Raw genomic sequence first — 16,641 nt, 5'->3', positions numbered from 1 at the left:
GATTTCCGTTTCGTCGACGACTTGTTTTTCCTCCACGTTTGCTTTATGGATTTAATTTATGCTTACTTAGCTTCATCGTAGCCAAAAATTTACGATATTGATTTATACAGAATGCAAATGGAGATGTTTATTTCTTGACAACGAAACTTATATACAAAATGGATGTGAAAAAGAGAAACCTCAAATATTTTCACTAAAAATGTTACCTGCGCGACTTTGGTCTACTTCTCATGTTTTCGATGTTTGTCTCTTTTGCACTTAAGATTGAAATACACTACCAAACTAATTGGCTCCAATCCATTTGAACCTTGTGCAAATGGACACGGTGCAAATTTGCCCTTCAAACACGACCGAGCCAAAGCCATTTTGACATATTTTTTATTTTTATATTTTTCATTATGAGCACAAGCAAACATACATATATGTATCTGAATCATTTCAATAAGGTGGCGCAACGTTCCTTGAGGACTAGGGCCTAATGACTTACAATTATCAACCATTCCTGTGGGCGAGTAATGTTGTCAGAAAATGGAGAGGACCTACAGTTTTAAGCCAAATCCGAAAGGCTAATTTGAGAAGCACTTTTAATGACAAGAATTACTTCGGAGGATTTGTCAACTCCTCGCAAGAGGCCATGAAAGACACATTAGGTGGTACAGGCAGGGATTGAATACAAGACCCTAAGCATGACAGTCTGGATAATAATAAACATAAAAAGGCTTTTCATAAACTTAATACAAAATTTCCAGAAAGAGACATTAAAGTTTTGTTTCCTTGAATTTGTGTTTGGGATATTGTGAGATAGTTATATAGTTGTTAGGTGGCGAGATAAGATTGTGTAAGGAACAGAACTACTTCGCTCAATGATTCCCCCACATAATGCGGAGCCAAGCGTTGGCTCGTTGACCTTGTATTTGTTGATAATTTAAATGAATGGACAGAGTTCAACCGAGCCACACACGGTCAGTTTTGGAGCTATTTCAATTCTTGGCTCAATCGTGTTTCGCCAGCTTAAAATTCTGTAACCCGTTTTTGCATAAATATTTAAGTATTTGAACGACTAGATATGGATTGCTAGTAGTGAACTTCGCGTTTGTGACATATATTTCTTCAAGCTACTAACCCTTCTGTAGGCTTTGCCTAAATGTGGATAAAAGTTTGAGCTTGATTTTTGAAGTTCGTTTATTTTGTAAAACTTTTTAAAATAGTTTTCCTTAGTTTCTTTTGTACAAAAATAATTTTTTGAAGCAAAGAAATAACAGATGGCGTTTGTATACAATTTTGTCTGCCAGACCCAAACAAAGAGGGCAAGCATAGATAATGAACAAGAACACACTTCAGATTCGCCGACATTGCTTTGATTGACGTTTTAAAGAGGTGGAATCACTTTTAAGGGGAGTTTTTTCACAAAAAATAGTATCGACATACAGTCCATATCAAGTACGTTTATAAGCTCCAAGCTGAGGCAAAATCAACCGTGCGTTTAGAAACTGAAGTGGCTTGGTTAAACTGTGTCGATCCGTTTGGATTTTCACCAAGTCAATAATCAACAAGCCTCAGGCTCGGCTTTGTCATGTATGGTGAGTGAACGAGCCAAGTTCTGTCTGTTTGCAAAATCTTATCTCGCCATTTAACTATCTCAGTCAATTTTGTGCGGTAATTAAAGGGAACCAGTCTCAAATATTGAATCTGTCAAAGTGACTGCGGCTCGGTCGTGTTCATTTACAAAAAAATAAATTGGGTGGTGCAACAGTCCGTTTGAGAACTAGGGCTTAGAGACTGACAACTCTCAACCATTTATGGGTGCAAGTACTGTTGTCAGGGATGGAAGGGACCTACAGTTTTAAGCCGAATCCGAACGGCAAATTTGAGAATGCACTTTTCATGACAAGAATTAATCTTGGAGAATTTGTTAATTCCTCGCAAGAGACAGTACCCGTGAAAAACTTTAGGTGGCATAGGCAGGGATCGAACCGAAGACCTCTCGAATGACAGTCCAACGAACTAACCATCATGCCACGGGTACAACCGTGTCCATTTAAATTGGGTCCAAATGGCTTGAAAACCGGTCATTTTCTTGCAGCTTAAGATTCCCAAACATTTTTCCAGTCAAATTGATACAATTTCTTTGTTTCCTCTGCTTGTTTATATCGATGACAAAATCCTATGCATACAAAATCGTCCGCAGTCCAATCGTCGGATTTGATGTGAACGTAAATTTGTTGGAGACATGTATTGAATTTCTTAGTATTCAAAAACAACTCAACATTGTGGCTGATCCTTGATAATACGATAGATTTATATATACAACGATTGCATTTAGCTCCCGGAGTTATAGTGTTATTATGCATAGCAGTTGCAGCATGTAGACTCGTAAGCCACAGTTTCTTGGCATCACTGTTTACAAATTTAATTTAAAATTCCATTTCATTCCATCTGCCACTCAGAAATTACGAAACGTCAAAATTCACGCATTCAAAATTTTTCAATCAAAAAAGAGCCACACGTCTCATTTTCTCCCTGCAAAGTGCAAATTGAATTTTTCAATTTTTGAAAAAATTCATAAATAAATTAAAGAAGCATCAATTTAATCGAATTGAATCAAATAAAAAACTAATCATGGATGACGATTGGGGTATGTAGTAAAATCCAAACCCACCAAAAATTAAATAAATAAAAACTTGCACAATCTTTCATCGTGTGCCAACACAAAGGTCCCCCCATTTCGAATCGAATCGAAAAAGCCCCAAAGAACTACAAACCACCCAGAAATGACCTCACATTCCAGTTTTATATTTTGCCTTCTCTTTTTTTCCTAAACTACATTAATTAATGATTAATAATAAAATAATGTAATGAAAACTATTTTGTAATTTTTCTCAGAGTCTCTGGCAGACAAGGAAATAGTTGTGCCTCCGAAAATTGCAAATTTGAACAAATGGGAAGGCGAAGACGACGACGAGGACGTTAAGGTAATGCTAATGTTAATGAATGCTCCTAAATTTATTACACTTTATTTATTTGCCAATTTCAAGGCGAAATAATGATTTGGCTGTTTTTCACATTGCCAAAGAGCTTTGAGTATTTTTTTTTTTAAAGGTTAAACAAAAATGCCATAATTTAAGACAAAATTTTCGTAAACGTGGGACGACCACGACGAGAAGCATAAATTCGCAAGAATTCTTATGAAAAGAAAAAACGAAAACCAAACCAACAAAAGAGTTGCATTCGATATTTTCGTCCACGTGGTAGGTTTGTTGAGTCGGTATTTTTTTGTATTGCAATTTTTCGCCTTCTGTAATTCTGTGCTTCTGGCTACTGGGAGTATCTCGTGGTTTTTATTTTTATTAGTTTGTCTGTAGAAATTGGGTTAGTTAGTGGTTTTTGTTATTTTTTGTTTCTTCTTAGTTTAAACAAATAATAAGAAAGTGAAAGTGTTGACAGACAACAAAAAGACAAACAACCTAAAAACCCAACTTGTTGGTGGATTGAATTTGTAATTTGAATTCAATTTGCAGAAAACCCATTTCCATAGGTTCGAGTATTAGGTAATAAGTAACAATGAAGAAATGGGTAGCTTATGATAGGCTAGTGCTGTGTTGTGCTCTACAACAACTATCTGTCTTGTTGTCTGGTGTAGCTGGTGGGGTTGCAAATTACATATGAGTTAAGTGGGTAGGTAGGTATAGGAGGTACACAGTGTGAAGTTTAAACTGCGTGGGCTAGATGGAAAATAACCGGAAGTTAAACCTTATGCATAAGTTGTAACTACTTAGACAAAATCTTGACAAAGGCTTCTTTATGATAAGCTGTATTTCTTTGTGAAAAAGGTTTAGATATCTACATGTACCCAGTTATTACGTTAAAAAAGAACTTAAATTCCTTTCTTTGTTGATCTTTTATTTGTTTTAAAATGTTGCTCACATTTTTTCAAAAGCTAGAAACCCTGGTAGCTATTTGCTTTTAAGTATTGTTTTGTACATTTATGTATTGTTCAATAAATAATAATAATAATTTCTTCAAAATTCAGTTTAAGATTTAAGAATTTGTTAAGCTCATGACACAAGATTCATGTACCTACCAAGAGATTATGTTGCAACCTCATTTCTTAGATTGATTTTTGATTGACAATTCGACAAGTTTGCCAAAAGGTTTTGTAATAGATTTTATGAAAATTCGATATCGGGAACGAGGTAAAAAATGAATTTTATGCCCCTAAAGCTAATGGAGATCCGGCTTATAGTGACATAGGTATAACTCTCAATATTTTCTGTGTGCGAGTGAGAGAGAGTGTCAAGTCAATGAGAATTAGGTTCCACAATTCATTCACGGAAAACGTCTCTTTCCATACAACCTTACCCCAATACACAGAGCCGGATTTAGGTGAGGGCAACCGGGTCGAAAGCCTCGGGGCCTCTACAAACGGGGGACCCCCACAGTAGAGGCTTGGAAACATTTTTGTTTCAAATTCGCACTAATAGACTCTAGTAAACATATTTGATTTTTTTGTTTGCCCTTTTACCTTGGCCTACAGCCTACAGTAAATTATACATACATGATTATTGAATTATATAAATCTTAAATAACAAAAATCATTGATCTATATTTGTTCACTCCAATCAGGCAATCAGTGAAATATCAAAATCTCAAATGGAAGCACTCCCAATTCACTACCCATTTTGAGAGAGTACCCTAATCGCTTAAGGGCTGAGTGGGGTGGTACTTGCCTGCAACCTCGGAGGTTGGGTATTCGATTCTACATATGCACATAAATATATATATACATACAATTGCTGTATATGAAGAATCGGTGTTCTTCAATTCTTGAAAAAATCAATTAATATTGACTAATGGGCAATTTGTCTTTGATTTTGTGCAGAATTTGTACACGTTTTTCACAGCCAGTACAAATCGGCATCGAATTCTGATTGAGAAATTATAGGAGAAGAAAAGCGGCAAGTTTTTAGTCTTGAAAAAGCTCAGCGCAACTCGTTGTTCTTGTCAAGCTGAAGCTACGAAAACCTTAGTCAACGGCTATTCGGGAATCGGAAAAGTTCTAACCAGCATATCTTCGAAAAAAAGAGCAAAAAGACATCGTGAGGAATGAAGCAACGCACCTTATATAGAATATGAGTGGTCTCGAAACCGCTTTGTTTGCAACATTTTATAAAGATATCTTGGAGCGATTCAACGCTACAAAAAAGATGTTGCCAGACCCGTAAATGATTCTTGAATTGGCAATGCGTGCACTAGAATCATTGAAATCATTCGTGGAATCCAAACGAAATGATAAATACAAGGAAGCAGCAAAAAAAACCCATACTGATGAATATGTACAATCACGCACCCGCACCAGGTGGAGAAATGTGAGGTTGAATCCGCTCGATAACAAGTTTCTTTTACTGAAAGATTGCATGCCTATGGAGCTGTACGTTCAAAATTTGGATTCCTGAATCACATCGAAGAGATGGATGCTGAAAATTTGCACGCTGCAGCAGAGGCATTGGTGAAAGTGTATCCGGATGATTTAGAGCCTAGTCTTGGTAATGAGTTGGTTCAATTTGTGTCTTTGTGTGTGGTTGCGCTGGTGTTGTTCTCTGCGTTTACAGCGGAGCCAAGGTAGACGAAGTCCTTGACTACCTCAAAGTTACGTCCGTCGATTGTGACGTTTTGACCAAGTCGTCGGTGTTGTATGTCCTTTCTAGACGACAGCATGTACTTTGTTTTGCCCTCATTAAACGTTAAACCCATTTTTGCCGCCTCTGCCTCAATACTCACAAAAGCCCCATTGACATCACGCTGAGTTCTTCCGATTATGTCAATGTCATCAGCATATGCCAGTAATTGGACAGACTTTTGAAAGATAGTGCCTCTAGTGTTGACGTGTGAGCACTGCAATATTCAGCGCATCACCTTGTCTAAAACCTTTTTTGACATCGAAAGGTTCTGTGAAGTTGTTTCCAATCTTTATGGAGCAGCGTGAATTCTCCATGGTCATCCTGCACAAACGGACGAGTTTGGCAGGGATGCCAAAACTAGACATGGCTTTATACAGCTCGTCCCTGTAGATGCTGTCATATGCGGCCTTGAAATCGATGAAAAGATGGTGGTGGACCTGATAAGGACCTATCAGGTTGTTGACGATGGGCTTTAGACGTTTACATATTACGGCAGAGAAGATTTTATAGGCGATGTTAAGTAGACTAATTCCTCTATAGTTGGTGCATTATAGAGGGTCTCCTTTTTTCAGGATCGGGCAAACAATACTGAGGTTCCATTCATCGGGCATGCTTTCTTCCGACCATATCTTACAGATAAGTTGGTGCATGCTCCTAACCAACTTATCTCCAGCTGCTTTAAACATTATTCATGAAAAATTCGCACATTTCCAACATCTTTAAAATTTAAATTGGTTGTGGAGCATTAGAATGGAACTTAAATTTCACGTGTTTGATGTAGAATACAAAGGATTTGGAAGCTGATTAAGAAATAATATGGTCAAGAAAAATTTTCCTACAAATTCCCATCTTTGGGAAAAGTCTATCTTTTATTTTTGATCTATTGAATATTTAAAGTATATTTATTTAAAGTTTTCAAGATAATCCCTTTTAACCATCGATCAGATGGGTTTTTTCATAAGACCATGACCCAAAGCAGACCAGCAATAAATCTTAAGAGTCGTTTCGAATAAATACACTGGTCGATAAAATTTTTTTACTAAACACAAAATGAGTGGTTCTCCGAATCTATAATCCCTTTCATCAATATTCAGTTGAAATATATTCAAAAAAATTTAATAAGCTTTTGGGATTCACTTGTCTTGCATAAATCAAAAAGAAACGTTAATTCATTCATGCTAAAACGGTTTTCAAAAAAAAAGGCAAATCGGTTTAGATGTAAGTTTTGCTCTTGCAACGAATCTGTTGTTTAAACAATTCCATTATATCAGGTTTTTGAAATATATTGAAAAATATAAAAATACTGTTGAAAACAAGGTGTTGGGAACAGGCATGATTCATCACCAATTTAGCGAATCAACCATTTTTCCGATCCACACATAGGGAAGCTTGTCTGTGATGTCGAACTATCGAGGAATATCTTTTTTAAATTCATGTTATAAAATATTTACTGCCATTCTGCTAATACGGCTCAATAAATGGATTGATGAAAACAAGGTGTTGAAAGAATTTCAGGCAGGCTTTCGATCCGGTTACTCAACAATCGATCATATCTTTGTTCTGAAAAGCATTGCGGATTCATTTATAAGAAGAAGGAAGAAGTTATACACGTTTTTCGTAGACTTTAAGTCTACATTTGACAAGGTGAATAGACAAGCTCTTTGGTATAGCAATGTCGTTAAAGTTTGGAAGAGTCCTGTAAAGCCTATATATGGATACTAAAGCAGCAGTTTTGAATGATAGAGAAAGGTAGGAATGGCTCAGAACGGAATCAAGCGTTAGACAAGGTTGTACGAGGAGCCTAAGTCTATTCGCTCTCTTTATCGAAGGCTTTGTCGATTTCTTACTTGCTGGTATTGAACACGCTTGCGAATAATTTAAAGCACTCTTATGATAAACCGAATTTTTGAGTACTGTAATATATGGAACCTAATCAGCCCTATCATGAATTCCATCGTAATCGGAAAAACTGTATCATGAAATCCGTTCGTAGTTGTATGAGATTTTCGACTACGAACGGATTTCATGATAAAGTGTTTCGGGATTCGTAAAAATTTCCGATTACGATGGAATTCATGATAGGGCTGAATAGTTAACATGGAAAAGTCCAAGATCAAGATTTTCAAGAACGGAGGAGGTAGAAACTGCCTTAATGAAAATGGAACTGCAATGGTGAGAATATAGAGATTGTCAAAGAGTTCAAATACCTTGGAGTGAACTTTAATTTTGGAAATGCATCTGAGCGAAAAGCTTACAAGCGCAAAAGCCGCCATTAGCGCATCTTGGTGTAGGTGTTTCTCAAACTAAAATATCGCACACAGCAGTAAGTACACTATTTTTAAAGAATCAATCTTGTTCTATGCAGCACAAGGATGGGAAGCGAAGCAATATAAACATGTGCAAAATTGTTATGCTTCAAAGAGTCTTCCGACTGCTATCAAACACGCCGAACTATATAGATTTGTTGGAAACGGAATCACGAATATGGAAAATTACCGATTACCGAAGATAGTGGTACTTCAAACTATTCGAGAGAGGTCAAGATGTTATGAAGAATGAATGAAACTTGCTAGGGAGTGTGATATGGACCTTAACATAGATAGCTTTGATTTTAAACTCTGGAAAGAGTCACTGTACCACCTTATTGCAAAAGTGGATGATATGTTATGGAAAAAATGCCTTGATGAACAACAGGGTCTCTGCACAAAGCAATTTACAGTCAACCCAACAACAATTTGGATGCGAAGAAATATTTTTGGGATGAATACAACGTAGAGGAGATTTCGATGATGGTAAAGCTGCGTGGTGAACTCGTACCTCTTAACTTCATTCCACATAAGAGGATTTACCAATATTATGCTCCTTATGTAATCTACAAGCAGATTGCCATGCTTTTTTGATTTTTGTAAACAATGTAAAATATTTAAAACGAGCAATAAAATCTATCTATCAACTGTTGAAAACGTTTATTTTCAAAACTTGAGAAAATTTGAGTCCGTAATTAGCATTAAAAATTAACTCCAAAACGCATTTTTCAAAACTGAAAGTGTTAAATTTAAAGTTTGTACAATACGTCTACAGAGTCAAGTAAACACTAATGAGAATTTCCAGAAACTAAATAAGATACTAAAATGATTCCAATTGTATCTAGAAAAGAAATATGTGTACTTTAAAAATCAACATACAATTTATTGTTAAGATATATTTTTAAATCTTAGCCTTTAAAAAAACCCTTTTTTGGTTGTTTTTAGCAAAATTTTGTCTCCCAGTAATAACTTTATCTTTAGGCCATTAAATTAAATTTCACTCTAAAAACAAAACGTTTACATCTTGAAAACACAAAAATAATAATTAGGTTATAATCAAGAGTACAAAGTAAAGAGACATTTTAAACCTTTCTGAATGATTTTGGGCATTATCTTCTAACCGGTATTTTGTAGAGGTATAAAACATAAAACTCAACCAATTCAATGGAATGACCAACATTTTGAAATACAAACTGGCTTAGTGATTGCTTCATGCGCTTTATCACATGTTGCGTCATCTTATTGAAGCCAGTTTCTTTTAAATTCGTTCCAATGACATAAGGCGGCGCGCGTGGAGTTCGTCGTTCATGTTAATTGTTTTAGCCAGTTTAAGATTTAAACACAAGAAGGCTGATGACGTCTTCGATATGTAAACGCACTAAACAATTATCTTTTTTGGATGTAATGGAGACTTAAGAATGTCATGCGGAGTGTGCAGACTTCAAACACAAAAATTCTGCTTGTCTGTAATTTCGTTTAGGTGCAATGAACTTATCGTTCAAGATAATTTAACGATAAAAGCGCTCTATAAGTAAGAAATACAGAACGCATATTTTGGAAATGAATGTCCACGATTTGTGATTTATAGTCTAATTCTGTCCATCGTAATTTTCGAAAGTGTACGTCATTAATATGACAGATATTTTCGACGTTCTTTTTTAATGTTATTAGGCAGGTTCAGACAACATAAGGGACTTCTAGTTAGTTTTTCAACTGTCATAATTTTCAAACCAGAAACTTTACTTCACTAACCCCTACCTTCAGTTCATTGTACAAAAACTATCAAAAACATTATTGTCTACAAAACACTCCTAAGGCAAGATACAAATCCATCACGATTTATGTTTTGTATTGTAGAGAAATATTACTTATTTCTCTTCCAATTTGACAAGGAACCCTTTTACACAAAAGATTAAATGGAATTGTGCAGAAAATAAATAATTCATGGAGTAATAAAGTTTAGTGCTTTCAGTTGAATTGAAAAACATCGTCAATTGTCAATGTGACATAAGTTCACTTGACTTTATAGTTAGTTAGATTTTTCTTGACTAACTTTCCAGTCAACTTTCCAATAATGTTGCCTTAATTGGAAGGCAATTTTTTGGCAGATACTAGAAACTTACCTTACTTTCAAGTCCCTTATGTCGCCTGAACCTGCCCATTGTTTTTTCAACACCTTTAAATTGTTTTATTTTAATTCAAATCAATAGTACGTTTTGTCAAGTCCTGAAAACAAAAGTCCTCAGAAATTTAGAATTCCCAAGAATTTTCTAGTATTTTTTAGTGTTTCTTGTAAATTAGAATCCTTTTGAAAAGAGTAAGAAGGTCCCGTAAAGAATTAATTATCGATATGAATAAAAAACGAGTTATGCTTTTGACATTATTAAATTTTCCAACGTTTGGAAAATGCAACACATTTAGAAAAAAAAATATATTCACGATAGCTTCACACTTCCCATTAAAAGAATAAACAACAAAAAGAATTTCAGAAAAGATTAGCCTTCAAGAAATTGAAAAGTTCGTTTCATCCTCAGGTTAAGTTAAATAAAGAAATTTACTAAGCGCAGTAGTTGTTCATGTTCTTAATGATATTTATTTATTTTCTATTTTTCGTCTTACAGGACAGTTGGGAAGATGATGAGGAGAAAAAAGATGAAGAAAAAGAAAAACCAAAACCAGTCCCTAAAAAAACACCCAACAAGGCACAACAAGCTAAACTAAATGAAAAAGAGGTAAAAAACAAAACTATCAATATTCAATAAATATGTATTAATAATAATGTACTTCTTTTGAAATTTTAGCGATTGAAACGTGAAGAAGAAGAACGATTGGAAGAAGAACGATTAGCTAAATTAACACCCGAAGAAAAACTAGCCGAAAAATTACGATTACAACAAATTGAAAAAGAAAACGACCTTAAAAGTGCATTAGAAACATTTGGTATATCAACTAGTTTAGATTCATTAAATCCAGAAAGTAAAGAAGAATTTAAAGAATTTGCCGATGCACTTAGTACGCGTGTTTCATTGTATAGATCTTCACAAGAATTTCCAAATTTCGTTGAAGATTTAGTTCGTAGCATATGTGCTAATTGTAAGTTTAAAAATATTTTATATCACAAAGTTATTAATATGATTTTTTATTTAATCTTTTGTTTTTCTTTCTTTTTATTAACAGTAAGTGCATCTGAATTGAAAAAAATAAAAATCACAGTAGAAAGTCTACATACGGAAAAACAAAAAATGGAAAAACAAACCACGAAAAAACCTATAGGCAAAGGCAAAGGAAAAATTAACCTTAAAATGGATCATACAGATATCGTAAGTACAGTTATTTTTAAGTTTTAAATGTTTTTAGTTATAAATAAAGGAGAGGTTTCAATATGGCAGACAGATGTCTTCATTTCTTTTTCCAGTAATTAATCATTATTCGTTTTCTGTTGTATTATCTAAATCGAGTCACGTGTCAAGTCACATGTCAGTATATTCCTTGTGGACAAGGGTTTGTGTCAAAAACATTGCAACGTAAGTGAGATAACTAACAGCATTCAGACTGAAACTTTTGGAAAATGCTTCATAGTTTGCGTTTTTTTCGCAGTTATAAGTTTTATAATCAATAGAAATGTAGAAGATCACAAAGTCAAGTCCTTTAAGCTGGATGCATTAAAATCAAAACTTGTAGCACCACATATTTGCAAAGTGGGGGCTGAAAAATTCATTCTGGGTTTTGCCACCTAAAGACGTCTAGAATAACAATAAAAAGGCATAATCATTGTTTTTTTATGTTTAACTGGAAAATTACTTTGAAAAATGGGCCATTTCCTAACCAATGTTTAGTTCCACATAAAAACAATTCTAAATCAAAAACTTAAAGTTACGCGACCATGGAACTTTTAATTATCCTTGTTGTGTGTCTTGTTGGATGCGAGTATTTTCCAAATCATTTCCTTTGATCGCCACCGGGCAATAAGCCGATGTACCACACGTTTAATTGATACAAAAGCTGAAAAATTGACAAATTCGGATCTTCAGCTCCTGCAGCAGCAATTTTTTCGATTGGACTTGCATACTAATTATTTGTTTACCTTACGGCACCAATGAAGCTAAAACAGTCTTTAAATATCCTCAAGATTGCTTGCGCACTCGGTCGATTATGATCATAATGCGCCAAAAGTTGCTTTGCTAGAATCAGCAGTTTTGTATACTTTTAAAAACATTTATGGATCAAGACAAAAAATCAATTTTTTTTTTATTGTGGCAGAGTTTTCAAGAGGCTGTAACTTAAAGAAAAATTAGCGTACAGGAAATAAATCAAAGACAATATAGACCCTTGTTTAGTTTTGGAATTTGAGCTTCTTTTATCGAGCAATCTTAAGAAAACCACAGAGAAAAAAGTTGGAAAATCTATTTAATTTTCTTTTTTAGTCTACGGACTAATTTTTTTTTGGCTGCCATCAGTGCTGTTACACTTTCATTAAACGTCATAAGATAAGGAATAACGGGCGTGATAATTTCAATCTAAAAAAAAAATAAATAAATTGGGCCGAATCCGAACGCACTTACCATCATGCCACGGGTACCGGTACGATAATTTCAATCTGGCAATTAGTTTTTTGGATTTGGTCGTCTTGACAGCTGTCACCTGATTTAATTATCAAAATAATGGTTCGGTTTCATACTGCCGACGGCCCAAATTTTTACATGACCAAAAATTACGGCAAAAAATACTGCAATGTCCCGAAGGCAGTAAACATTTTTGGTCATTTGTAAAAAACATGATGAATTCTTCCTCTTCATCGGTTTCTACGTTCGTGGTCAATGACACTCCTTTTGTTAGCTCTTTAGATAAAGCTAATCTCTTTGCTAAGCAGTTCGCCGCCAATTCTACGCTGCCAGTGAGTGTTATGACTTCGCCTGTACTTGAGGGTGTTAGTGATTCTATGGGACCAAACTTTTTTCGCACTCGTACTGTGGCGATAGTCCTAAAAGATCTTAACATACATAAATCCGCTAGTCCAGATGGTATCTCTGCTATTGTTCTGAAGAGGTGTTCTTCAACGCTGGCAAAACCACTGCGTAAGCTTTTTCATCTGTCAGGTCTCGTTCATAGAGGATGGAAAACTGCATTTGTCCAGCCGATTCCCAAAAAAGGCGAATCTTCCTCACTCTTTAATAACCGACCGATTGCACTTACGTCCCTTCGTTCCAAGGTCATGGAAACTCTGAACAATTATCAGCTCAAGAAATATCTCAAGAAATGAGATGATTTCATGGTTCATCTCACCGAACAGTAGAGCAAATCTTCACATCGCTTTGGAGAAAGTAAGATTATTGCACTTGATATTTTAAAAGCATTTGATAGGGTTTGGCATCAAGCTCGAAAATCGAAAATGCGTGCTTTCGGTTTTCATAAGTCCCTGCTTCATTGGATTAGTAATTACCGTTTAAATCGTTCAATGCAAGTTGTATTGGATGGATTCAAGGCTGAAAACCTCAAAATAAATGCTGGTGTGCCACAGGGCTCTGTTCTGTCTCCAACACTCTTTCTCATTTTTATTAATGATCTCCTGTCTGCAACTTTTAATCCAATACATTGTTTCGCTGACGATAGTATTGTTAGTTTTTCTTATTCGTTTTCAGACTCACATCCCTCTTCTTCGGATGTGGAACTGCAGCGACAAATAATGATAGGCTCCTTAAATTCCGACTTAAACAGCATTGTACAATGGGGAATAACAAACCCAATGTTGTTAAAGCGAGATATACCCCCATTGCCATTATCCATGGATGGGACTTGCATCAGTGAGACTGAACACCTCGATATTCTCGTAATGTGTGTCATCAACTACCCCTTCTGGAAACGATCAAATACGAGATGTTACCTAAAATGCCGCAAGGTTTTTGGTTTTCCTTAGGCGATGCAAGAAATGTTTCACACCTTCTGATCTGGCTATTATCTGCAAGACTTATATACGTCCAACGCTTGAGCATAACTCCCATCTCTGGGCTGATGCTCCTGCAACTTCTTTAATCCTCTTGGATAGTATTCAACGTGGAACATTTAAATTGATAGGTGATAATATCATTATAAGTTAATTTACTTCGCTTGAACATCGTCGTAAAGTTTCTTGTCTCACCCTCTTTTACTGTTATTTTAAGGGTCTATGTTGTAGTGAAATAGCCTATTGTCTCTTCCCCTTAAATAGTTCAACCGTAATACTCGCGCTTCTAGAAATGCTCATCAGTATACGCTCGAGTCTAACTTCGGCCGCATTGTCAAATACACAGATTGGTTCTTTAGCCGTATTACGCGAATGTGGAATTCCTTACCACACACTGTCTTTCCTAGGCATTGTATTATTCAGGAATTCAAAACCAATGTGCACCGGCATCTCCTTTTAAACCCTCTCTCCTCTTCCTAGTGCTCACACTGTGCCTCTGCATTATACAAAAAAACTAATTCACGACGATCGAAATGTTGGCTTCTCGGCTGAAATTTATTTGAGACAGCCGAAGCGGCCACTTGCAAAAAATTATTTTTAGCCATAATACTTATTCGGTTAAAACACTAGTATCACTCAAAATGACCCCCCTCAGTTCTAAGGTACGATTAACTCATTAACGCTCTTCACTTCTGATCGAAAAAAACTGTCCCACGGTTTCAAATATGGACTTCCTGAGTGCCAATTTTAAGCTACTCTGTTATAACTTGTCAACCGTTTTCAATTTTTGTTTCCCAAAAAAGGCGGAATGTGACACTTTGGGGTAAGACTTTCAATCCCAGCATTACAGAAGCATTGGGTGATTGTTGCGTTTAGATCTTAACGCAACAGTTTTACTGGTCTATGATAAATTGTATTGTTTTTGACTTATTCAACGGCAAAAATCTTTTCATTTGAAAAAAGAATTATTTCAAGATCATTTCTTGAATGCCACAGCAAAAGCCGGCAACGAGCAGATGACTCGTTTTTGGGCTGTCATCTACTCATGAAACCGATAAATGAACATTATTGCGGTTCACAGTTTTAATTCGTTGTTTAGTTGTAAAGTTATCGTAAATGGTAAGCAGTCAACTAGTATTATGACACTACAAATGACATTTGAGTTTGACAGGTCTTAAATGCCGAGGCTACCAATTTGAAAGCACGAAAAGAATGACCGTATATTAATTCGATGTTGCATTAATATTATTCAACAAAATCTAATGCTTATAATATCACATTCACTTAGTTACTATTTTTCTATTAATTTGGATTTTAGACATTAAGACACATTTTTCATGACAATAGTGAAATCCATTTTTATCAATATTGCCTTGAAATTATGTAACAATTAATAACAATTTTTCTTGTTTTTCATTTCAGACGGAAGTAGTTGACTACAAGTACGATTACGATTATGATGATTTTATGTAATATCTCCACACAATCACACGTCGTACCATTTGCGTCGTCGTCGCATCGTCTAGGTCAACAAATATATAAATACATAAAATTTATAAATTTATATAAATCTATATAAATATTATTTTTCTTCTTTTTTTTTAATTACTGTCATAATAATTAATTTGTGAATTTATTTTAAATATTTTTATCATAAGTTTTTAAGTTTTTATTTTTCTTTCTTCTCTGAAAAAATGTTAATTTTATTTGTTCTTCTAAAAAGAAAAGAAAAAACACACATACACACAAATTGTTTTTGTTACTTGGGATATAAATAATAATGTTTTTAAGCTTTGTTTATTTTGTTTTAAATATTTTCTTCCAAACGTTTTTCAAGTTGTTAAATAATTTTATGGAATGAAAACAAAACAAAACAAAAAAAATCTACAAAAAGCGCAAAAAAGAAATAATAAAAAAAAAATTGTTATTAAATTATTATTATTAATCAAGGGGAAAAAAGAACAACCGTATTTGCAGTCATACATCTATGTATTTTTATAGTTCCAAAACAGGTACGGATTGAACATATTATTATTATTATAATGAAACAAAAAAACAAAAACCTTAAGGAAACGCCTACAACAAAAACAAAATACAAAATAGAAAAACTAAACAAAAAATTAAAATATGAATTTTTAATGTAAAATTAAAGAAGAGAGTCCGAGAGAAAGAAAGAGAGAAAAAATAAACAAACAAAAAAATAGAATAAAATAAAATAAAAACGGAAACAAATTTAAAATAAAACAAATTTGCAATAGTAAAATAATTTGAGATTGTTTTTCTTTTTTTTATTATACATTTATTTGAGTAGGAAATTGTTTGTTGGTAATTGTGCCCAAAAGCCTTAAATGCCCCTCAGAGGTCTCGACTTTATTCTAATAATAAATCCAGATGTTATCGCTAATATTTGCTTTCGAATTGTTACCCTCTCTCTAGAACATTGGGAACGTTAATGATGCTCAAAAGTTAGCCTTGAAATTACGCTCATTACACTGTAAGGGGGAGTACAGATATTACCGACAGAGGTGAGTCTCTTTGATTATATCCTTGATACTAACCTCTTAAGAAGTAATATTGGAAATGAACCAAGCTGTATTACTAAAACTCGACAAGAAGTCCTAGAAATAACTTTTGTCTCCGATACTATGCACTATATGATCTTGGACTGGAAAGTACCTAAAGAACACTCGTTCTCTGATCATAGATATATACAATT

At 34.5% G+C, this 16,641-nt stretch overlaps 1 protein-coding gene across 1 annotated transcript; it reads left to right on the top strand.

Moving 5' to 3' along the window:
• Positions 1 to 2,472: 2,472 nt before the first annotated feature.
• LOC129952062 (eukaryotic translation initiation factor 3 subunit J) lies at positions 2,473 to 16,191 on the top strand. The gene is made up of 6 exons (XM_056064486.1): positions 2,473 to 2,635; positions 2,884 to 2,972; positions 10,606 to 10,716; positions 10,786 to 11,077; positions 11,162 to 11,304; positions 15,348 to 16,191. The coding sequence occupies exons 1-6, from the start codon at positions 2,620 to 2,622 to the stop codon at positions 15,396 to 15,398; spliced, it is 702 nt and encodes a 233-aa protein (XP_055920461.1). The 5' UTR covers positions 2,473 to 2,619; the 3' UTR covers positions 15,399 to 16,191.
• Positions 16,192 to 16,641: the final 450 nt, after the last annotated feature.

This window comes from Eupeodes corollae, chromosome 3 (genome assembly GCF_945859685.1).
Source record: "Eupeodes corollae chromosome 3, idEupCoro1.1, whole genome shotgun sequence".
Lineage (NCBI taxonomy): Eukaryota > Metazoa > Arthropoda > Insecta > Diptera > Syrphidae > Eupeodes > Eupeodes corollae.
This window is presented reverse-complemented; position numbering and strand designations above follow the sequence as displayed.